At 45.2% G+C, this 25181-nt stretch overlaps 1 protein-coding gene across 2 annotated transcripts in view; it reads right to left on the reverse strand.

The window, feature by feature from the left end:
• The window catches only part of runx1t1 (RUNX1 partner transcriptional co-repressor 1), a 165023-nt gene that overhangs the window by 73425 nt on the left and 66417 nt on the right, over nt 1-25181 (reverse strand). For both annotated transcript variants that reach the window (XM_046325247.1, XM_046325246.1), the window contains exons 2-3: nt 14826-14966; nt 13754-13995 (exon numbers count right to left, since the gene is read on the reverse strand). In XM_046325247.1, coding sequence (XP_046181203.1) covers nt 13754-13995; nt 14826-14966 — 383 coding nt within the window. The remainder of the gene's footprint in view (nt 1-13753; nt 13996-14825; nt 14967-25181) is intronic.

Consider the following 25181-nt stretch of genomic DNA (forward strand, 5'->3'; position numbering starts at 1 on the left):
GAGGGAGGAGAGAGAGAGAGAGAGAGAGGAGGAGAGAGAGAACAGAGAGAGAGAGATTGTTAAACACTGTATATATAATATGACATTTGTATTGTTTATTTCACTTTATATATTATCTACCTCACTTGCTTTGGCAATGTTAACATATGTTTCCCATGCCAATAAAGCCCTTGAATTGAATTGAATTGAGAGAGAGAACAGAGAGAGAGAAAGAGAGAGGGAGGGGAGAGAGAGAACAGAGAGACAGAACAGAGAAACAGAACAGACAGAGAGAGAGACAGAGACAGAGAGAGAGACAGAGAGAGAGAGAGAGAGAGAGAGAGAGAGAGAGAGAGAGAGACAGAGAGAGAGAGAGACAGAGAGAGAGAGAGAGAGAGAGAGAGAGAGAGAGAGAGAGAGAGAGAGAGAGAGAGAGAGAGAGAGACCTGTTATTGGTAGCTAACCATGTCCTGCCAAGGATTGAATGATTTTAGTTTAATAGAAGACATATGGAGAGACACAGTGAAAGTCTAGGGAGACAGAGCTAGTTTAGATACCTCTTCTACTCAATACAATGTACATTACCACCACTAACATCAGAAGACTAGGGCTCTGGTCAAAAGCACTAGAAAGTGTTGAGACCCCCTTTTCCACATTTTGTTACATTATAGCCTCATTCTAAAACGGATTCAATAGTTTTCCCCCCACTCATCAACCTACACACATAATGACAAAGCAAAAACAGGTTTTTAAACTTTTTTACCAAATACAACAAAAAAATTACTGAAATATCACATTTACATAAGTATTCAGACCCTTTACTCAGTATTTTGCTGAATACTTCAGTCTTCTTGGGTACGACGTTATAAGCTTGGCACAACGGTATTTGGGGAGTTTCTCCCATTCTTCTCTGCAGGTCCTCTCACGGTCTGTCAGGTTGGATGGGGAACGTTGCTGCACAGCTATTTTCAGGTCTCTCCAGAGATGTTCGATCGGGTTCAAGTCCGGGCTCTGGATGGGTCACTCAAGGACATCTGAAGCCACTCCTGCGTTGTCTTGGCTGTTTGCTCAGGGTCGTTGTCCTGTTGGAAGGTGAACCTTCACCCCAGTCTGAAGTCCTGAGCGCTCTGGAGCAGGTTTTCATCAAGGATCTCTCTGTACTTTGCTTCGTTCAGCTTTCCCTCGATCCTGACTAGTCTCCCAGTCCCTGCCGCTGAAAAACATCCCCACAGCATGATGCTGCCACCACCATGCTTCACTGTAGAGATGGTGCCAAGTTTCCTCCAGACGTGACGCTTGGCATTGAGGCCAAAAAGTTCAATCTTGGTTTCATCAGACCAGAGCATCTTGTTTCTCATGGTCAAAAGTCTTTAGGTGCCTTTTGGCAAACTCCAACCAGGCTGTCATGTGCCTTTTACTGAAGAGTTTCTTCCGTCTGGCCACTCTACCATAAAGTCCTGATTGGTGGAGTGCTGCAGAGATGGTTGTCCTTCTGGAAGGTTCTCCCATCTCCACAGAAGAACTCTGGAACTCTGTCAGAATGACCATCGGGTTCTTGGTCACCTCCCTGACCAAGGCCCTTCTCCCCTGATTGCTCAGTTTAGCCGGGCGGCCAGCTCTAGGAAGAGTATTGGCGGTTCCAAACTTTTTTCCATTTAAGAATGATGGAGGCCACTGTGTTCTTGGGGACCTTCAATGCTGTGGACATTTTTTGGTACCCTTCCCCAGATCTGTGCCTCGACACAATCCTGCCTTTTAGCTCTACAGACAATTCCTTCGACCTCATGGCTTGGTTTTTGCTCTGACATGCACTGTCAACTGTGAGACCTTATATAGACGAGAAAGCTTTGGTTTTTGAATGGGGGGGGGACATAATTATTAGTATTTTTTTCATCCTATTTTTTTCATCCTGTCGGATAAACACTCCAAACAGCCGGACTGAATGGTCGTTGCCTCGTTTTGTCTCGCAACTCTTCGTACAATTCCTTTGACCTCGTGGCATAGTTCTCTCTGACATGCACTGTCAACTGTGGGACCTTATATAGACGAGTGTGTGGCTTTCCAAATCATGTCCAATCAATTGAATTTACCACAGGTGGACTCCAATCAAGTTGTAGAAACATCTCAAGGATGATCAATGGAAACAGGATGCACCTGAGCTCAATGTCTCAGAGCAAAGGGTCTGAATACTTATATAAATAAGGTATTTCTGTTTTTATTTGTAATAAATTTGCAAAAATGTCAAAAAAACTGTTTTCACTTTGTCTTAATGGGGTATTGTGGGTAGACTGCTGAATTATAAATAACATAACAAAATGTGGAAAAATGTGGAAAAAGTCAAGGGGTCTGAATACTTTCTGAAGGCAGTGGGGATGGGGTGCCATTTTGGAACATAACACCACAGTGATTCAGCTGTGTCTCTACAGCAGTGGGGATGGGGTGCTCTTCCTCCCGGGGAAGGACTGCCCGTTCCATGATCTCGCCATCACGGTTGACAACTCCATTGTGTCAACACCCTGTCGTTCTCAACCAACATCAAGGCGGTGGCCCGTTCCTGTAGGTTCATGCTCCACAACATCCGCAGAGTACGACCCTGCCTCACACAGGAAGCGGCGCAGGTCCTAATCCAGGCACTTGTCATCTCCCGTCTGGATTACTGCAACTCGCTGTTGGCTGGGCTCCCTGCCTGTGCCATTAAACCCCTTCAACTCATCCAGAACGCCGCAGCCCGTCTGGTGTTCAACCTTCCCAAGTTCTCTCACGTCACCCCGCTCCTCCGTTCTCTCCACTGGCTTCCAGTTGAAGCTCGCATCCGCTACAAGACCATGGTGCTTGCCTACGGAGCTGTGAGGGGAACGGCACCTCAGTACCTCCAGGCTCTGATCAGGCCCTACACCCAAACAAGGGCACTGCGTTCATCCACCTCTGGCCTGCTCGCCTCCCTACCACTGAGGAAGTACAGCTCCCGCTCAGCCCAGTCAAAACTGTTCGCTGCTCTGGCCCCCCAATGGTGGAACAAACTCCCTCACGACGCCAGGACAGCGGAGTCAATCACCACCTTCCCGAGACACCTGAAACCCCACCTCTTTAAGGAATACCTAGGATAGGATAAGTATTCCCTCTCACCCCCCCCTTTAAGATGCACTATTAGATGCACTATTGTAAAGTGACTGTTCCACTGGATGTCATAAGGTGAATGCACCAATTTGTAAGTCGCTCTGGATAAGAGCGTCTGCTAAATGACTTAAATGTAAATGTATGAAAAGATGCACATAACTCTGCAGCGTTGGGTTGTATTGGAGAGAATCTCCGTCTTAAAATCATCTACCACACAGCCTGTGCCTGTATTTAGTTTTCATGCTAGTGAGGGCCGAGAATCCACTCCCAGATTGGTGCTTTCCTGGGTAAGGGGGCAGTAACTTGGTGTTTTCCTGGGTAAGGGGGCAGTAGCTTGGTGTTTTCCTGGGTAAGGGGGCAGTAGCTTGGTGCTTTCCTAGGTAAGGGGCAGTAGCTTGGTGCTTTCCCGGGTAAGGGGCAGTAGCTTGGTGCTTTCCCAGGTAAGGGGGGCAGTAGCTTGGTGTTTTCCCGGGTCAGGGGGCAGTAGCTTGGTGCTTTCCCAGGTAAGGGGGCAGTAGCTTGGTGTTTTCCTGGGTCAGGGGGCAGTAGCTTGGTGATTTCCTGGGTAAGGAGGACAGTAGCTTGGTGCTTTCCTGGGTCAGGGGGCAGTAGCTTGGTGCTTTCCCAGGTAAGGGGGCAGTAGCTTGGTGCTTTCCCTCGTAAGGGGACAGTAGCTTGGTGCTTTCCCGGGTAAGGGGACAGTAGCTTGGTGTTTTCCTGGGTCAGGGGGCAGTAGCTTGGTGCTTTCCTGGTTCAGGGGGCAGTAGCTTGGTGCTTTCCAGGGTCAGGGGGCAGTAGCTTGGTGCTTTCCAGGGTCAGGGGCAGTAGCTTGGTGCTTTCCAGGGTCAGGGGGCAGTAGCTTGGTGCTTTCCCGGGTCAGGGGGCAGTAGCTTGGTGCTTTCCCAGGTAAGGAGGACAGTAGCTTGGTGCTTCGCCAGGTAAGGAGGACAGTAGCTTGGTGCTTTCCTGGGTAAGGAGGACAGTAGCTTGGTGCTTTCCTGGGTCAGGGGGCAGTAGTTTGGTGCTTTCCTGGGTAAGGAGGACAGTAGCTTGGTGCTTACCCGGGTAAGGAGGACAGTAGCTTGGTGCTTTCCTGGGTAAGGAGGACAGTAGCTTGGTGCTTACCCGGGTAAGGGGACAGTAGCTTGGTGCTTACCCAGGTAAGGGGACAGTAGCTCTTCTTAGCATCAGATTCACAGCTGTCAGTGTCCATGCTAGCTGGGCTAACAACCTGTCAGTGTCCATACTAGCTGGGCTATCAACCTGTCAGTGTCCATGCTAGCTGGGCTAGCAGTCCTACCAGTAGAGCTTGTCGTAGCAGTACTACCAGTAGAGCTGGTCGTAGCAGTACTACCAGTAGAGCTGGTCGTAGCAGTACTACCAGTAGAGCTGGTCGTAGCAGTACTACCAGTAGAGCTGGTAGTAGCAGTACTACCAGTAGAGCTGGTAGTAGCAGTACTACCAGTAGAGCTGGTAGTAGCAGTACTACCAGTAGAGCCGGTAGTAGCAGTACTACCAGTAGAGCCGGTCGTAGCAGTACTACCAGTAGAGCCGGTCGTAGCAGTACTACCAGTAGAGCCGGTCGTAGCAGTACTACCAGTAGAGCCGGTCGTAGCAGTACTACCAGTAGAGCCGGTCGTAGCAGTACTACCAGTAGAGCCGGTCGTAGCAGTACTACCAGTAGAGCCGGTCGTAGCAGTACTACCAGTAGAGCCGGTAGTAGCAGTACTACCAGTAGAGCTGGTCTCGTAGCAGTACTACCAGTAGAGCTGGTCTCGTAGCAGTACTACCAGTAGAGCTGGTCTCGTAGCAGTACTACCAGTAGAGCTGGTCGTAGCAGTACTACCAGTAGAGCTGGTCGTAGCAGTACTACCAGTAGAGCTGGTCGTAGCAGTACTACCAGTAGAGCTGGTCGTAGCAGTACTACCAGTAGAGCTGGTCGTAGCAGTACTACCAGTAGAGCTGGTCGTAGCAGTCCTACCAGTAGAGCTGGTCGTAGCAGTCCTACCAGTAGAGCTGGTCGTAGCAGTCCTACCAGTAGAGCTGGTCGTAGCAGTCCTACCAGTAGAGCTGGTCGTAGCAGTCCTACCAGTAGAGCTGGTAGTAGCAGTCCTACCAGTAGAGCTGGTAGTAGCAGTACTACCAGTAGAGCTGGTAGTAGCAGTACTACCAGTAGAGCTGGTCGTAGCAGTACTACCAGTAGAGCTGGTCGTAGCAGTACTACCAGTAGAGCTGGTAGTAGCAGTACTACCAGTAGAGCTGGTAGTAGCAGTACTACCAGTAGAGCTGGTCGTAGCAGTACTACTAGTAGAGCTGGTAGTAGCAGTACTACCAGTAGAGCTGGTAGTAGCAGTACTACCAGTAGAGCTGAAAGTAGCAGTACTACCAGTAGAGCTGGAAGTAGCAGTACTACCAGTAGAGCTGGTAGTAGCAGTACTACTAGTAGAGCTGGTAGTAGCAGTACTACCAGTAGAGCTGGTAGTACTGTAAGTCGCTTTGGATAAAATCGTCTGCTAAATGGCATATATTATTATTATTATTATTAGTAGCAGTACTACCAGTAGAGTTGGTAGTAGCAGTACTACCAGTAGAGCTGGTAGTAGCAGTACTACCAGTAGAGCTGGTAGTAGCAGTACTACCAGTAGAGCTGGTCGTAGCAGTACTACCAGTAGAGCCGGTCGTAGCAGTACTACCAGTAGAGCTGGTCGTAGCAGTACTACCAGTAGAGCTGGTCGTAGCAGTACTACCAGTAGAGCTGGTCGTAGCAGTCCTACCAGTAGAGCTGGTCGTAGCAGTCCTACCAGTAGAGCTGGTCGTAGCAGTCCTACCAGTAGAGCTGGTAGTAGCAGTCCTACCAGTAGAGCTGGTCGTAGCAGTCCTACCAGTAGAGCTGGTAGTAGCAGTACTACCAGTAGAGCTGGTCGTAGCAGTACTACCAGTAGAGCTGGTAGTAGCAGTACTACCAGTAGAGCTGGTCGTAGCAGTACTACCAGTAGAGCTGGTAGTAGCAGTACTACCAGTAGAGCTGGTAGTAGCAGTACTACCAGTAGAGCTGGTAGTAGCAGTACTACCAGTAGAGCTGGTCGTAGCAGTACTACCAGTAGAGCTGGTAGTAGCAGTACTACCAGTAGAGCTGGTAGTAGCAGTACTACCAGTAGAGCTGGTCGTAGCAGTACTACTAGTAGAGCTGGTAGTAGCAGTACCACCAGTAGAGCTGGTAGTAGCAGTACTACCAGTAGAGCTGGAAGTAGCAGTACTACCAGTAGAGCTGGTAGTAGCAGTACTACTAGTAGAGCTGGTAGTAGCAGTACTACCAGTAGAGCTGGTAGTACTGTAAGTCGCTTTGGATAAAATCGTCTGCTAAATGGCATATATTATTATTATTATTAGTAGTAGCAGTACTACCAGTAGAGTTGGTAGTAGCAGTACTACCAGTAGAGCTGGTAGTAGCAGTACTACCAGTAGAGCTGGTAGTAGCAGTACTACCAGTAGAGCCGGTCGTAGCAGTACTACCAGTAGAGCTGGTCGTAGCAGTACTACCAGTAGAGCTGGTCGTAGCAGTACTACCAGTAGAGCTGGTCGTAGCAGTCCTACCAGTAGAGCTGGTCGTAGCAGTCCTACCAGTAGAGCTGGTCGTAGCAGTCCTACCAGTAGAGCTGGTAGTAGCAGTCCTACCAGTAGAGCTGGTCGTAGCAGTCCTACCAGTAGAGCTGGTAGTAGCAGTCCTACCAGTAGAGCTGGTAGTAGCAGTCCTACCAGTAGAGCTGGTAGTAGCAGTACTACCAGTAGAGCTGGTCGTAGCAGTACTACCAGTAGAGCTGGTAGTAGCAGTACTACCAGTAGAGCTGGTAGTAGAAGTACTACCAGTAGAGCTGGAAGTAGCAGTACTACCAGTAGAGCTGGAAGTAGCAGTACTACCAGTAGAGCTGGTAGTAGCAGTAATACTAGTAGAGCTGGTAGTAGCAGTACTACCAGTAGAGCTGGTAGTACTGTAAGTCGCTTTGGATAAAATCGTCTGCTAAATGGCATATATTATTATTATTAGTAGTAGTAGCAGTACTACCAGTAGAGCTGGTAGTAGCAGTACTACCAGTAGAGCTGGTAGTAGCAGTACTACCAGTAGAGCCGGTCGTAGCAGTACTACCAGTAGAGCCGGTCGTAGCAGTACTACCAGTAGAGCTGGTCGTAGCAGTACTACCAGTAGAGCTGGTCGTAGCAGTACTACCAGTAGAGCTGGTCGTAGCAGTCCTACCAGTAGAGCTGGTCGTAGCAGTCCTACCAGTAGAGCTGGTAGAGCTGGTAGAGCTGGTCGTAGCAGTCCTACCAGTAGAGCTGGTCGTAGCAGTCCTACCAGTAGAGCTGGTAGTAGCAGTCCTACCAGTAGAGCTGGTCGTAGCAGTCCTACCAGTAGAGCTGGTAGTAGCAGTCCTACCAGTAGAGCTGGTAGTAGCAGTCCTACCAGTAGAGCTGGTAGTAGCAGTACTACCAGTAGAGCTGGTCGTAGCAGTACTACCAGTAGAGCTGGTAGTAGCAGTACTACCAGTAGAGCAAAGAGAAGAGAGTAAAGTCTCTCTCTCTCTGTGTGTCCATGTTTAGAGGGAACCTCCTGAGCCTCTGCCTCTCTGTGTGTTCAAGTTTAGAGGGAACCTCCCGAGTCTCTGTCTCTCTGTGTGTCCATGTTTAGAGGGAACCTCCTGAGTCTCTGTGTGTCCATGTTTAGAGGGAACCTCCTGAGCCTCTGTCTCTCTGTGTGTCCATGTTTAGAGGGAACCTTGGTGGTGTGTACATGAAGACACACTGACAAAATTAAAAAAGAATGAGCTAAGAGGAGAGGATAGAACTCCCCCACCCTGTAACATCTCAGCTAAGAGGAGAGGAGAGGATAGAACTCCCCCACCCTGTAACATCTCAGCTAAGAGGAGAGGATAGAACTCCCCCACCCTGTAACATCTCAGCTAAGAGGAGAGGAGGATAGAACTCCCCCACCCTGTAACATCTCAGCTAAGAGGAGAGGATAGAACTCCCCCACCCTGTAACATCTCAGCTAAGAGGAGAGGATAGAACTCCCCCACCCTGTAACATCTCAGCTAAGAGGAGAGGATAGAACTCCCCCACCCTGTAACATCTCAGCTAAGAGGAGAGGATAGAACTCCCCCACCCTGTAACATCTCAGCTAAGAGGAGGGATAGAACTCCCCCACCCTGTAACATCTCAGCTAAGAGGAGAGGATAGAGTAACATCTCAGCTAAGAGAGAGAGTAACATCTCATAGAACTCCCCCACCCTGTAACATCTCAGCTAAGAGGAGAGGATAGAACTCCCCCACCCTGTAACATCTCAGCTAAGGAGAACTCCCCCACCCTGAGAGGATAGAACTCCCCCACCCTGTAACATCTCAGCTAAGAGGAGAGGATAGAACTCCCCCACCCTGTAACATCTCAGCTAAGAGGAGAGGATAGAACTAGAACACTCCCCCCCCACCCTGTAACATCTCAGCTAAGAGGAGAGGATAGAACTCCCCCACCCTGTAACATCTCAGCTAAGAGGAGAGGATCCCCCAGAACTCCCCCCCACCCTGTAACATCTCAGCTAAGAGGAGAGGATAGAACTCCCCACCCTGTAACATCTCAGCTAAGAGGAGAGGATAGAACTCCCCCACCCTGTAACATCTCAGCTAAGAGGAGAGGATAGAACTCCCCACCCTGTAACATCTCAGCTAAGAGGAGAGGATAGAACTCCCCCACCCTGTAACATCTCAGCTAAGAGGAGAGGATAGAACTCCCCCACCCTGTAACATCTCAGCTAAGAGGAGAGGATAGAACTCCCCCACCCTGTAACATCTCAGCTAAGAGGAGAGGATAGAACTCCCCCACCCTGTAACATCTCAGCTAAGAGGAGAGGATAGAACTCCCCCACCCTGTAACATCTCAGCTAAGAGGAGAGGATAGAACTCCCCCACCCTGTAACATCTCAGCTAAGAGGAGAGGATAGAACTCCCCCACCCTGTAACATCTCAGCTAAGAGGAGAGGATAGAACTCCCCCACCCTGTAACATCTCAGCTAAGAGGAGAGGATAGAACTCCCCCACCCTGTAACATCTCAGCTAAGAGGAGAGGATAGAACTCCCCCCCTGTACCCTGTAACATCTCAGCTAAGAGCTAAGAGAGAGGATAGAACTCCCCCACCCTGTAACATCTCAGCTAAGAGGAGAGGATAGAACTCCCCCACCCTGTAACATCTCAGCTAAGAGGAGAGGATAGAACTCCCCCACCCTGTAACATCTCAGCTAAGAGGAGAGGATAGAACTCCCCCACCCTGTAACATCTCAGCTAAGAGGAGAGGATAGAACTCCCCCACCCTGTAACATCTCAGCTAAGAGGAGAGGATAGAACTCCCCCACCCTGTAACATCTCAGCTAAGAGGAGAGGTAACATAGAACTCCCCCACCCTGTAACATCTCAGCTAAGAGGAGAGGATAGAACTCCCCCACCCTGTAACATCTCAGCTAAGAGGAGAGGATAGATAGAACTCCCCCTCCCCCACCCTGTAACATCTCAGCTAAGAGGAGAGGAGAGGAACTCCCCCACCCTGTAACATCTCAGCTAAGAGGAGAGGATAGAACTCCCCCACCCTGTAACATCTCAGCTAAGAGGAGAGGAGAGGATAGAACTCCCCCACCCTGTAACATCTCCCCCACCTAACATCTCAGCTAAGAGGAGAGGATAGAACTCCCCACCCTGTAACATCTCAGCTAAGAGGAGAGGATAGAACTCCCCCACCCTGTAACATCTCAGCTAAGAGGAGAGGATAGAACTCCCCCACCCTGTAACATCTCAGCTAAGAGGAGAGGATAGAACTCCCCCACCCTGTAACATCTCAGCTAAGAGGAGAGGATAGAACTCCCCCACCCTGTAACATCTCAGCTAAGAGGAGAGGATAGAACTCCCCCACCCTGTAACATCTCAGCTAAGCTCCCCCACCCTGTAACATCTCAGCTAAGAGAGGATAGAACTCCCCCACCCTGTAACATCTCAGCTAAGAGGAGCTAGGGAGAGGATAGAACTCCCCCACCCTGTAACATCTCAGCTAAGAGGAGAGGATAGAACTCCCCACCCTGTAACATCTCAGCTAAGAGGAGAGGATAGAACTCCCCCACCCTGTAACATCTCAGCTAAGAGGAGAGGATAGAACTCCCCACCCTGTAACATCTCAGCTAAGAGGAGAGGATAGAACTCCCCCACCCTGTAACATCTCAGCTAAGAGGAGAGGATAGAACTCCCCCACCCTCTCAGCTAACATCTCTCAGCTAAGAGGAGAGGATAGAACTCCCCCACCCTGTAACATCTCAGCTAAGAGGAGAGGATAGAACTCCCCCACCCTGTAACATCTCAGCTAAGAGGAGAGGATAGAACTCCCCCACCCTGTAACATCTCAGCTAAGAGGAGAGGATAGAACTCCCCCACCCTGTAACATCTCAGCTAAGAGGAGAGGATAGAACTCCCCCACCCTGTAACATCTCAGCTAAGAGGAGAGGATAGAACTCCCCACCCTGTAACATCTCAGCTAAGAGGAGAACTCCCCCACCCTGGCTAAGAGGAGAGGATAGAACTCCCCCACCCTGTAACATCTCAGCTAAGAGGAGAGGATAGAACTCCCCCACCCTGTAACATCTCAGCTAAGAGGAGAGGATAGAACTCCCCCCACCCTGTAACATCTCAGCTAAGAGGAGAGGATAGAACTCCCCCACCCTGTAACATCTCAGCTAAGAGGAGAGGATAGAACTCCCCCACCCTGTAACATCTCAGCTAAGAGGAGAGGATAGAACTCCCCCACCCTGTAACATCTCAGCTAAGAGGAGAGGAGAGGATAGAACTCCCCCACCCTGTAACATCTCAGCTAAGAGGAGAGGAGAGGATAGAACTCCCCCCACCCTGTAACATCTCAGCTAAGAGGAGAGGATAGAACTCCCCCACCCTGTAACATCTCAGCTAAGAGGAGAGGATAGAACTCCCCTACCCCCCACCCTGTAACATCTCAGCTAAGAGGAGAGGATAGAACTCCCCCACCCTGTAACATCTCAGCTAAGAGGAGAGGATAGAACTCCCCCCCTGTAACCCTGTAACATCTCAGCTAAGAGGAGAACTCCCCCACCCTGGCTAAGAGGAGGATAGAACTCCCCCACCCTGTAACATCTCAGCTAAGAGGAGAGGATAGAACTCCCCACCCTGTAACATCTCAGCTAAGAGGAGAGGATAGAACTCCCCCACCCTGTAACATCTCAGCTAAGAGGAGAGGATAGAACTCCCCCACCCTGTAACATCTCAGCTAAGAGGAGAGGATAGAACTCCCCCACCCTGTAACATCTCAGCTAAGAGGAGAGGATAGAACTCCCCACCCTGTAACATCTCAGCTAAGAGGAGAGGATAGAACTCCCCCACCCTGTAACATCTCAGCTAAGAGGAGAGGATAGAACTCCCCCACCCTGTAACATCTCAGCTAAGAGGAGAGGATAGAACTCCCCCACCCTGTAACATCTCAGCTAAGAGGAGAGGATAGAACTCCCCCACCCTGTAACATCTCAGCTAAGAGGAGAGGATAGAACTCCCCCACCCTGTAACATCTCAGCTAAGAGGAGAGGATAGAACTCCCCCACCCTGTAACATCTCAGCTAAGAGGAGAGGATAGAACTCCCCCACCCTGTAACATCTCAGCTAACATCTCCCCCAGCCTAACATCTCAGCTAAGAGAGAGGATAGAACTCCCCCACCCTGTAACATCTCAGCTAAGAGGAGAACTCCCCCACCCTGTAACATCTCAGCTAAGAGGAGAGGATAGAACTCCCCCACCCTGTAACATCTCAGCTAAGAGGAGAGGATAGAACTCCCCCACCCTGTAACATCTCAGCTAAGAGGAGAGGATAGAACTCCCCCACCCTGTAACATCTCAGCTAAGAGGAGAGGATAGAACTCCCCCACCCTGTAACATCTCAGCTAAGAGGAGAGGATAGAACTCCCCCACCCTGTAACATCTCAGCTAAGAGGAGAGGATAGAACTCCCCCACCCTGTAACATCTCAGCTAAGAGGAGAGGATAGAACTCCCCCACCCTGTAACATCTCAGCTAAGAGGGAGAGGATAGAACTCCCCCACCCTGTAACATCTCAGCTAAGAGGAGAGGATAGAACTCCCCCCACCCTGTAACATCTCAGCTAAGAGGAGAGGATAGAACTCCCCCACCCTGTAACATCTCAGCTAAGAGGAACATCTCAGCTAGAGGATAGGAAACTCCCCCACCCTGTAACATCTCAGCTAAGAGGAGAGGATAGAACTCCCCCACCCTGTAACATCTCAGCTAAGAGGAGAGGAGAGGATAGAACTCCCCCACCCTGTAACATCTCAGCTAAGAGGAGAGGATAGAACTCCCCCACCCTGTAACATCTCAGCTAAGAGGAGAGGATAGAACTCCCCCACCCTGTAACATCTCAGCTAAGAGGAGAGGATAGAACTCCCCCACCCTGTAACATCTCAGCTAAGAGGAGAGGATAGAACTCCCCCACCCTGTAACATCTCAGCTAAGAGGAGAGGATAGAACTCCCCCACCCTGTAACATCTCAGCTAAGAGGAGAACTCCCCCACCCTGGAGGAGAGGATAGAACTCCCCCACCCTGTAACATCTCAGCTAAGAGGAGAGGATAGAACTCCCCCACCCTGTAACATCTCAGCTAAGAGGAGAGGATAGAACTCCCCCACCCTGTAACATCTCAGCTAAGAGCTCCCCTACGTCCTCCCTCACGTTGTCCCACACCACCTCCTCCTCCCCCACCTGCTCCTCCTCCTCTTCCTACTCCGTCCCTCACCACCTCCCCTTTACCCCCACCACCACCACCATCCACCTGCTCCTCCCACACTACCTCCTCCCTCCTCCCCCACCTGCTCCTCCTCCTTCCACACCACCTCCTCGTCCTTCCCCACCTGCTCCTCCTCCTCCCACACCAGCTCCTCCTCCTCCCCCACCAGCTGCTCCTCCTCCCCCACCTGCTCCTCCTCCTCTTCCTCCCACACCAGCTCCTCTTCCTCCTCCCTCACCACCTCCTCCTTCACCACCACCACTACAGGAGGGTTTCTCTCCAGGAACAGAGTTGGAGTTATAACCTACAGGAGGGTCTCTCTCCAGGAACAGGGTTGGAGTTATAACCTACAGGAGGGTATCTCTCAGGGAACAGGGTTGGAGTTAAAACCTACAGGAGGGTTTCTCTCCAGGAACATGGTTGGAGTTATAACCTACAGGAGGGTATCTCTCAGGGAACAGGGTTGGAGTTATAACCTACAGGAGGGTTTCTCTCCAGGAACAGGGTTGGAGTTAAAACCTACAGGAGGGTTTCTCTCCAGGAACATGGTTGGAGTTATAACCTACAGGAGGGTTTCTCTCCAGGAACATGGTTGGAGTTATAACCTACAGGAGGGTTTCTCTCCAGGAACATGGTTGGAGTTATAACCTACAGGAGGGTTTTTCTCCAGGAACATGGTTGGAGTTATAACCTACAGGAGGTTATCTCTCAGGGAACATGGTTGGAGTTATAACCTACAGGAGGGTATCTCTCCAGGAACAGGGTTGGAGTAAAAACTTCCAGGAGGACATCTCCCTGGTTTAAAGACTCACCACCAGCCCCAGCACCAGCATGCGGACGCGTTCTCCGATCTCGGGTGAGATGTCGTTGCCGAACTGCTGTAGAGTTGTGAGGAAGCGTTTCAGCTTGCTGAGCTGCCGGGCACCGCACGCAAGAGGGAGCAGCTGATTCGCCAGCGAGGAAGATGAGGAGCTAGGCCCGTTGCTGAAGCCGTTGGGTGGCGAGGGAGCTCCATTTAATGCTGTGGGGGAGTGGCTGTTGTTGCCGTTGGTTACTGTAAACACAAAGAAGATTGAGAAAAACACACGAGGATTAAATACGACAATATAATACATAACACCAGGATTAAACACAGCAACATAATAAATAACACCAGGATTAAACACAGCAACATAATAAATAATATGTAGTACAGTATACCTCTAACCCTTCAGAGTGTAGTATAGTATAACTCTAACCCTTCAGTGTAGTATAGTATAACTCTAACCCTTCAGAGTGTAGTATAGTATAACTCTAACCCTTCAGAGTAGTATAGTATACCTCTAACCCTTCAGAGTGTAGTATAGTATAACTCTAACCCTTCAGTGTAGTATAGTATAACTCTCACCCTTCCTTCAGAGTGTAGTACAGTATACCTCTAACCCTTCAGTGTAGTATAGTATAACTCTAACCCTTCAGAGTAGTATAGTATAACTCTAACCCTTCAGAGGGTAGTATAGTATAACTCTAACCCTTCAGAGTAGTATAGTATACCTCTAACCCTTCAGAGTGTAGTATAGTATAACTCTAACACTTCAGTGTAGTATAGTATAACTCTCACCCTTCCTTCAGAGTGTAGTATAGTATAACTATAATCCTTCAGTGTAGTATAGTATACCTCTAACCCTTCAGAGTGTAGTATAGTATAACTCTAACCCTTCAGAGTGTAGGTAATGAGCTTGAGGCTATGATTACGTTCCCGGATATGGGATTGCTCGACACTAGAGGTTAACAGTAAAGTCCGAACCTGTTTTATCATGTGACCAATAGGATTTATATGGTTGGAACAGTCTCATAGCGATAGCAGGATACACTATCTGTCTGTGTGTATGTGTCAGTACTTACATGTAGTAGGTGTGAAGGAGCTGGTTCGAGGGGCTCCCTGGGTGGTTGGAGGAGGAGGAGGCATGGTGGTTGGAGTTAACCTGGATAGTGTTTTCACATCCGCAGGTGAGTCGGGCATAGTGGAGCACTTCTCAGTGTGATCTGGAGACACAGAGGAGGAATACACTGTTTTCGGTACATGTAGGTAACATGGTCATTTAGGTAACATGGTCATTTAGGTAACATGGTCATTTAGGTACATGTATGTAACATGGTCATTTAGGTAACATGGTCATTTAGGTAACATGGTCATTTAGGTACATGTAGGTAACATGGTCATGTAGGTAACATGGTCATGTAGGTAACATGGTCATGTAGGTAACATGGTCATTTAGGTACATGTAGGTAACATGGTCATGTAGGTAACCTGGTCATGTAGGTAACATGGTAAACATGGTCATTTAGGTAACATGGTCATTTAGGTAACATGGTCATTTAGGTAACATGGTCATGTACATGGTAACGGTGGTCATTTAGGTACATGTCGGTAACATGGTCATTTAGGTCATGTAGGTAACATGGCATTTATTTAGGTACATGTCATGGGTAACATGGTCATTTAGGTAACATGGCCATTTAGGTACATGGTATGTAACATGGTCATGTAGGTAACATGGTCATGTAGGTAACATGGTCATTTAGGTAACATGTAGGGTAACATTTAGGTAACATGGTCATGTAGGTAACATGGTCATTAGGTATACATGTAGGTAACATGGTCATTTAGGTAACATGGTCATTTAAGTACATGGTCATGGTTAGGTAACATGGTCATGTAGGTAACATGGTCATTTAGGTAACATGGTCATAGGTAACATGGTCATTTAACATGGTCACATGGTCATGTAGGTAACATGGTCATTTAGGTAACATGGGTAACATGTAGGTAACATGGTCATTTAGGTAACATGGTCATTTAGGTAACATGGTCATTTAGGTACATGTAGGTAACATGGTCATAGGTAACATGGTCATTTAGGTAACATGGTCATTTAGGTACATGTAGGTAACATGGTCATGTAGGTAACATGGTCATTTAGGTAACATGGTCATTTAGGTACATGTAGGTAACATGGTCATTTAGGTACATGGTCATTTAGGTACATGTAGGTAACATGGTCATTTAGGTACATGTCGGTAACATGGTCATTTAGGTAACATGGTCATTTAGGTACATGTAGGTAACATGGTCATGTAGGTAACATGGTCATGTAGGTACATGGTCATTTAGGTAACATGGTCATTTAGGTAACATGGTCATTTAGGTAACATGGTCATGTAGGTACATGTAGGTAACATGGCTCATTTAGGTACATGTAGGTAACATGGTCATGTAGGTAACATGGTCATGTAGGTAACATGGTCATGTAGGTAACATGGTCATTTAGGTAACATGGTCATTTAGGTACATGTAGGTAACATGGTCATGTAGGTAACATGGTCATGTAGGTACATGTAGGTAACATGGTCATTTAGGTACATGTAGGTAACATGGTCATGTCGGTAACATGGTCATTTAGATACATGTCGGTAACATGGTCATGTAGGTAACATGGTCATTTAGATACATGAAGGTAACATGGTCATGCAGGTAACACGGTCATGTAGGTAACATGGTCATGTAGATACTTGTAGGTAACATGGTCATGCAGGTAACATGGTCATGTAGGTAACATAGTCATGTAGATACATATCAGTAACATGGTCATGTAGGTAACATGGTCATGTAGGTACCATGGTCATGTAGGTAACATGGTCATTTAGGTACATGTAGGTAACATGGTCGTGTAGGTAACATGGTCATGTAGATACATGTCAGTAACATGGTCATGTAGGTAACATGGTCATTTAGATACATGTAGGTAACATGGTCATGTAGGTAACATGGTCATGTAGATACATGTCAGTAACATGGTCATGTAGGTAACATGGTCATTTAGATACATGTAGGTAACATGGTCATGTAGGTAACATGGTCATTTAGATACATGTAGGTAACATGGTCATGTAGGTAACATGGTCATGTAGGTAACATGGTCATGTAGGTAACATGGTACATGTAGGTAACATGGTCATTTAGATACATGTAGGTAACATGGTAATGTAGGTAACATGGTCATGTAGGTACATGTAGGTAACATGGTCATTTAGGTACATGTAGGTAACATGGTCATGTCGGTAACATGGTCATTTAGATACATGTCAGTAACATGGTCATGTAGGTAACATGGTCATTTAGATACATGTAGGTAACATGGTCATGTAGGTAACATGGTCATTTAGATACATGTAGGTAACATGGTCACGTAGGTAACATGGTCATTTAGGTATATGTAGGTAACATGGTCATTTAGATACATGTAGGTAACATGGTCATGTAGGTAACATGGTCATGTAGGTAACATGGTCATTTAGTACATGGTAACATGGTCATTTAGGTACATGTATTTAGGTAACATGGTCATGTAGGTAACATGGTCATTTAGGTAACATGGTCATTTAGGTAACATTTAGGTACATGGTAACATGGTCATTTAGGTACATGTAGGTAACATGGTCATTTAGGTAACATGGTAACATGGTCATTTAGGTAACATGGTCATTTAGGTAACATGGTCATTTAGGTAACATGGTCATGGTCATTTAGGTAACATGGTCATGTAGGTAACATGGTCATGTAGGTAACATGGTCATGTAGGTAACATGGTCATGTAGGTAACATGGTCATGTAGGTAACATGGTCATTTAGGTAACATGGTCATTTAGGTACATGTAGGTAACATGGTATGTAGGTAACATGGTCATGTCGGTAACATGGTCATTTAGGTAACATGGTCATGTAGGTAACATGGTCATTTAGGTAACAAGGTCATTTAGGTACATGTAGGTAACATGGTAATGTAGGTAACATGGTCATGTCGGTAACATGGTCATGTAGGTAACATGGTCATGTAGGTACATGGTACATGTAGGTAACATGGTCATTTAGGTACATGTAGGTAACATGGTCATGTACATGTAACATGGTCATTTAGGTATACATGTCGGTAACATGGTCATGTAGGTAACATGGTCATTTAGGTAACATGGTCATGTAGGTAACATGGTATTTAGGTAATGGTCATGGTAGGTAACATGGTCATGTAGGTAACATGGTCATGTAGGTAACATGTTCATGTAGGTACATGTAGGTAACATGGTTATTTAGGTACATGTAGGTAACATGGTCATTTAGGTACATGTAGGTAACATGGTCATGTCGGTAACATTGTCTATTAGATACATGTCGGTAACATGGTCATGTAGGTAACATGGTCATTTAGATACATGTAGCTAACATGGTCATGTAGGTAACATGGTCATGTAGGTAACATGGTCATGTAGGTAACATGGTCATCAACATTTCTAGACATGTCAACATGTAGGTAACATGGTCATGGTCATGGTCAGGTAACATGGTCATGTAGGTAACATGGTCATTTAGTAGGTAACATGGTCATTTAGGTACATGTAGGTAACATGGTCATTTAGGTAAACATGGTCATTTAGGTAACATGGTCATTTAGGTAACATGGTCATTTAGGTACATGTCAGTAACATGGTTATTTAGGTGCATGTCAGTAACATGGTCATGTAGGTAACATGGTCATTTAGGTACATGTAGGTAACATGGTCATTTAGGTAACATGGTCATTTAGGTAACATGGTCATTTAGGTATGGTCAATTGTCATGTCGGTAACATGGTCATTTAGGTATGGTCATTTAGGTACATGTAGGTAACATGGTCATTTAGGTACATGTAGGGTAACATGGTCATTTAGGTACATGGTAACATGGTCAACATGGTCATTTAGGTACATGTAGGTAACATGGTCATTTAGGTACATGTAGGTAACATGGTAATTTAGGTAACATGGTCATTTAGGTAACATGGTCATTTAGGTAACATGGTCATTTAGGTAACATGGTCATTTAGGTATCATGGTAATTTAGGTACATGTCGGTAACATGGTCATTTAGGTACATGTCGGTAACATGGTCATGTAGGTAACATGGTCATTTAGATACATGTAGGTAACATGGTCATGTAGGTAACATGGTCATGTAGGTAACATGGTCATGTAGGTAACATGGTCATGTAGGTAACATGTTCATGTAGGTACATGTAGGTAACATGGTTATTTAGGTACATGTAGGTAACATGGTCATTTAGGTACATGTAGGTAACATGGTCATGTCGGTAACATGGTCATGTAGGTAACATTGTCTATTAGATACATGTCGGTAACATGGTCATGTAGGTAACATGGTCATTTAGATAGGTAACATGGTCATTTAGGTACATGTAGCTAACATGGTCATGTAGGTAACATGGTCATGTAGGTAACATGGTCATTTATGTACATGTAGGTAACATGGTCATAGGTAACATGGTCATTTAGGTAACATGGTCATGTAGGTAACATGGTCATTTAGGTACATGTAGGTAACATGGTCATGTAGGTAACATGGTCATGTAGGTAACATGGTCATTTAGGTACATGTAGGTAACATGGTCATGTAGGTAACATGGTCATTTAGGTAACATGGTCATTTAGGTAACATGGTCATTTAGGTACATGTCAGTAACATGGTCATTTAGGTAACATGGTCATTTAGGTAACATGGTCATTTAGGTAGGTAACATGGTCATTTAGGTACATGTAGGTAACATGGTCATTTAGGTAATGTCAGGTAACATGGTCATTTAGGTAACATGGTCATTTAGGTATCATGGTCATTTAGGTAACATGTCATTTAGGTAACATGGTCATTTAGGTACATGTAGGTAACATGGTCATTTAGGTACATGTAGGTAACATGGTCATTTAGGTACATGTCGGTAACATGGTCATTTAGGTAACATGTTAGGTAACATGGTCATTTAGGTACATGTAGGTAACATGGTATTTAGGTAACATGGTCATTTAGGTAACATGGTCATTTAGGTAACATGGTCATTTAGGTAACATGGTCATTTAGGTAACATGGTCATGGTCATGTAGGTAACATGGTCATTTAGGTACATGTATGGTAACATGGTCATTTAGGTAACATGGTCATGTAGGTAACATGGTCATTTAGGTACATGTAGGTAACATGGTCATTTAGGTACATGTAGGTAACATGGTCATGTAGGTAACATGGTCATGTAGGTAACATGGTCATGTAGGTAACATGGTCATGTAGGTACATGTAGGTAACATGGTCATTTAGGTAACATGGTCATTTAGATACATGTAGGTAACATGGTCATGTAGGTAACATGGTCATGTAGGTAACATGGTCATGTAGGTAACATGGTCATGTAGGTAACATGGTCATGTAGGTAACATGGTCATTTAGGTAACATGGTCATTTAGGTACATGTAGGTAACATGGTCATTTAGGTAACATGGTCATTTAGGTAACATGGTCATTTAGGTAACATGGTCATTTACATGGGTAACATGTTTAGGTACATTTAGGTAACATGGTCATTTAGGTACATGTAGGTAACATGGTCATTTAGGTAACATGTAGGTAACATGGTCATTTAGGTAACATGGTCATTTAGGTAACATGGTCATTTAGGGTAACATGGTCATTTAGGTAACATGGTCATCTGGTATTTAGGTACATGGTCATTTAGGTACATGTAGGTAACATGGTCATTTAGGTACATGTATTTAGTAACATGGTCATTTAGGTAACATGGTCATTTAGGTAACATGGTCATTTAGGTAACATGGTCATCTGGGTAACATGGTCATTTAGGTACCATGGTCATTTAGGTACATGTAGGTAACATGGTCATTTAACATGGTAACATGGTCATTTAGGTAACATGGTCATTTAGGTAACATGGTCATTTAGGTACATGTAGGTAACATGGTCATTTAACATGGTCATTTACATGGTCATGTAGGTAACATGGTCATTTAGGTAACATGGTCATGTAGGTAACATGGTCATTTAGGTAACATGGTCATTTAGGTAACATGGTCATTTAGGTAACATGGTCATTTAGGTATCATGGTCATTTAGGTACATGTCGGTAACATGGTCATTTAGGTACATGTCGGTAACATGGTCATTTAGGTACATGTCGGTAACATGGTCATTTATGTACATTTAGGTAACATGGTCATGTAGGTAACATGGTCATTTAGGTACATGTCGGTAACATGGTCATTTAGGTACATTTAGGTAACATGGTCATGTAGGTAACATGGTCATTTAGGTATCATGGTCATTTAGGTACATGTAGGTAACATGGTCATTTAGGTAACATGGTCATTTAGGTACATGTAACATGTATGTAACATGATCATGTAGCAAATACATTCATCCAGATCTGTACACTCAGAGGAAAGCATATACAGTTTTAGATATACACTATAAACTAATTTCAAAAACGACTCACAGAACTGTCCACAGTGACAGTATTCTGTTGAAAGATACAGAGGGATAAAGACACACTGTGAGACAACTATGATATGACAAACCTCTATTTAGCTAGGTCAGTCCTTGAGAACACATTCTCTCTTAGAAGAACTGATAATATACTAATCCACGTGGTTGAGAAGTAGAACCTTGAGTTCTAGAAGACGTATGACGCGTCACGCAGCGGGAGAGAAAGTAGATCCGTCTTTAAGAGACAGAGTTGATATCCCCTGGGAGACAGCTGAAAGATGGGGGTGAGGTGTTTAGGTAGGTTAGAAACAGGTCTCATTCCAGATACCAATAACCATTAACTACACATTAAAAGACCTGCAATAACAAGTGCACATTACAGGCAGCACGGCAGCCGGAATAACAATGCACAGCCGCTGAACAGAGGCCACATATACACAATTACTAATCAGGGGAACCAGGTAATGAGACAGTTCAGTGAAGTCTAGAGGCCGGTGACGTAGATCTCCGGTACTGGTGCATGGGATGAGCAGCAGTACCGGGGGGATCCGTGACAATCGAATTCAAAATTACACTGCTTGTCTTTCGAAATTTGTTCATATATAATTGGATGTGTTGTGTCTGCTTTGAGGGGGGGGGGATAGAGAGAGGAAGTGATTCCCAAACCTTCCATAACAAAGCCATCACCTACAGAGAGATGAACCTGGAGAAGAGTCTCCTAAGCAAGCTGGTCCTGGGGCTCTGTTCACAAACACAAACAAACCCCACAGAACCCCAGGACAGCAACACAATTAGACCCATCCAAATCATGAGAAAACAAAGAATTATTTCCAATGTGCCACGTAATTAACAAAAAAACAGAGTGAACTAGAATGCTATTTGGCCCTGAACAAAGAGTACACCGTGGCAGAATACCTGACCACTGTGACTGACCCAAAATGAAGCAAAGCTTTGACTATGTACAGGCTCAAGGCTCAATGAGCATAGCCTTGCTATTGAGAAAGGCCACCATAGGCAGACCAGACTCTCAAGAGAAGACAGGCTATGTGCACACTGCCCACAAAATGAGGTGGAAAATGAGCTGCAGCTCATAACCTCCTCCTGACCTGGCTCTTAAAACTTCTTATGGCTGCAGGGGCAGTATTGAGTAGCATGGGTGAAAGGTGCCCAGAGTAAACAGCCTGCTCCTCAGTCCCAGTTGCTAATATATGCATAGTATTAGTATAGTTGGATAGAAAACACTCTGAAGTTTCTAAAACTGTTTGAATGATGTCTGTGAGTATAACAGAACTCATATGGCAGGTGAAAACCTAGGAAGAAATCCAAACAGGAAGTGAGAAATCTGAGGTTTCAACCCAGCCCCTATTGAATTCACAGTGGGATATGGATGAAGTTGCACTTCCTAGGGCTTCCACTAGATGTCAACCGTCTTTAGAAACTTGAATGAGGCTTCTACTGTGTTGTGGAGCTGAATGAGCCAGGTGTCTGGCAGAGAGCCAAGGGCTGGTCACGCGCAATTCACATGATAGCGACCTGCGTTCCATCGCTTCTCTACACACAAAGGAATTCTCCGGTTGGAACTTTATTGAAGATTTATGATAACAACACCCTAAAGATTGATTCTATATAATAATAATAATAATAATATATGCCATTTAGCAGACGCTTTTATCCAAAGCGACTTACAGTCATGTGTGCATACATTCTACGTATGGGTGGTCCCGGGGATCGAACCCACTACCCTGGCGTTACAAGCGCCATGCTCTACCAACTGAGCTACACAGGACCACTATACTTAGTATGACAAGTTTCTTTGACCTGTAATATAACTTTTTGACATTTTCGACCGACGCTCGGATGGACCTGCGTTTGGATTTGTGTATTAAACACGCTAACAAAAGTAGCAACTTGGACATAAATAATGGACATTATCAAACAAATCAAGCATTTATTGTGGAACTAAGATTCCTGGGAGTGCATTCTGATGAAGATCATCAAAGGTAAGGGAATATTTATAACGTCATTTCTGATTTTTGTTGACTCCAACATGGTGGATAATTTCGCATCTCAGATTATTGCATGGTTTGCTTTTTCCGTAAAGTTTTTAAAAAATCTGACACAGCGGTTGCATTAAGAGACTACATCTACCAGGTGGCCGCTTGGTGTCCTCCGTTGCAATTATTGCGTAATCTCCAGCTGTGTGTATTTTTAGTTTGCTTTGAGGAGAAACACAGCTGCCACGAATGATTTATCATCGAATACATATGTGAAAAACACCTTGAGGATTGATTCTAAACAACGTTTGCCATGTTTCTGTCGATATTATGGAGTTAATTTGGTAAAAAGTTTGGCGTTGTAGAGACTGCATTTTCTGATTTTTTTCTTAGCCAAACGTGATGAACAAAACGGAGCGATTTCTCCTACACAAGTAATCTTTTTGGAAAAACTGAACATTTGCTATCTAACTGAGAGTCTCCTCATTGAAAACATCCGAAGTTCTTCAAAGGTAAATGATTGTATTTGAATGCTTTTCTTGTTTTTGTGAAAATGTTGCCTGCTGAATGCTAGGCTTAATGCTATGCTAGTTATCAATACTCTTACACAAATGCTTGTGTAGCTATGGTTGAAAAGCTTTCAAAATCTGAGATGACAGTGTTGTTAACAAAAGGCTAAGCTTGTGAGTGAATATATTTCTTTAATTTCATTTGTGATTTTCATGAATAGTTAACGTTGCGTTATGGTAATGAGCTTGAGGCTATAATTACGCTCCCGGATACGGGATTGCTCGACGCTAGAGGTTAAGGAGAGGTATAGCTATAATTGCATGTGTATAACTTGTATTTCTCTACATGTATTTCTGTTGAATCGATGTAGCTATGCAAAATCACTGGCTGTTTTTGGAACTAGTGAACGTAACGAGCCAATGTAAACTCAGATTTTTTAAAATATATATTATATATTTTTAAATATGAACTTTATCAAACAAAACATACATGTATCGTGTAACATGAAGTCCTATGAGTGTCATCTGATGAAGACCATCAAAGGTTAGAGATTAATTTGATCTCTATTTGTGCTTTTTGTGACTCCTCTCTTTGGCTGGAAAAATGGCTGGGATTTTCTGTGAGTTGGTGGTCACCTAACATAATCATTTGTGGTGCTTTTGCTGTAAAGCCTATTTGAAATTGGACACTGTGGTGGGATTAACAACAACACTACCTTTAAAACGATACAAGATAATAATATAAGTGTGTTTGAGGAATTTTAATTATGAGATTTCTGTTGTTTTGAATTTGTTGCCCTGCACTTTCATTGGCTGTTGTCATAACATCCCCTTAACGGGATTGCAGCCCTAAGACGTTTTTAAGAGAAGAGAGGCTATATGCACACTGCTCACAAAATGAGGTGGAAACTAAGCTGCACTTCCCGACCTCCTGACAAATGTATGACCATATTAGAGACACATATTTCCCTCAGATTACACAGACCCTAAAATAATTCTAAAACACATCCAATTTTGATAAACTCCCACATCTACTGGGTGAAATTCCACAGTGTGACATCACAGCAGCAGGATTTTTGACCTGTTGCCACAAGAAAAGGGCAACCAGTGAAGAACAAACACCATTGAAAAATCAAACCCATATTTATATTTATTTAGTTTCCCTTTTGAGCTTTAACTATTAGGCGTGTGTCGCAGGTCACTACATACATACATACATACATACATCTAATTTGCTCACATCGTATATAGAATTGTTTATACTGTATTATTGACTGTATGTTTGTTTTACTCCATGTGTAACTCTGTGTCGTTGTATCTGTCGAACTGCTTTGCTTTATCTTGGCCAGGTCGCAATTGTAAATGAGAACTTGTTCTC

This window comes from Oncorhynchus gorbuscha, linkage group LG24, assembly GCF_021184085.1.
Source record: "Oncorhynchus gorbuscha isolate QuinsamMale2020 ecotype Even-year linkage group LG24, OgorEven_v1.0, whole genome shotgun sequence".
NCBI classification, from domain to species: Eukaryota; Metazoa; Chordata; class Actinopteri; order Salmoniformes; family Salmonidae; genus Oncorhynchus; species Oncorhynchus gorbuscha.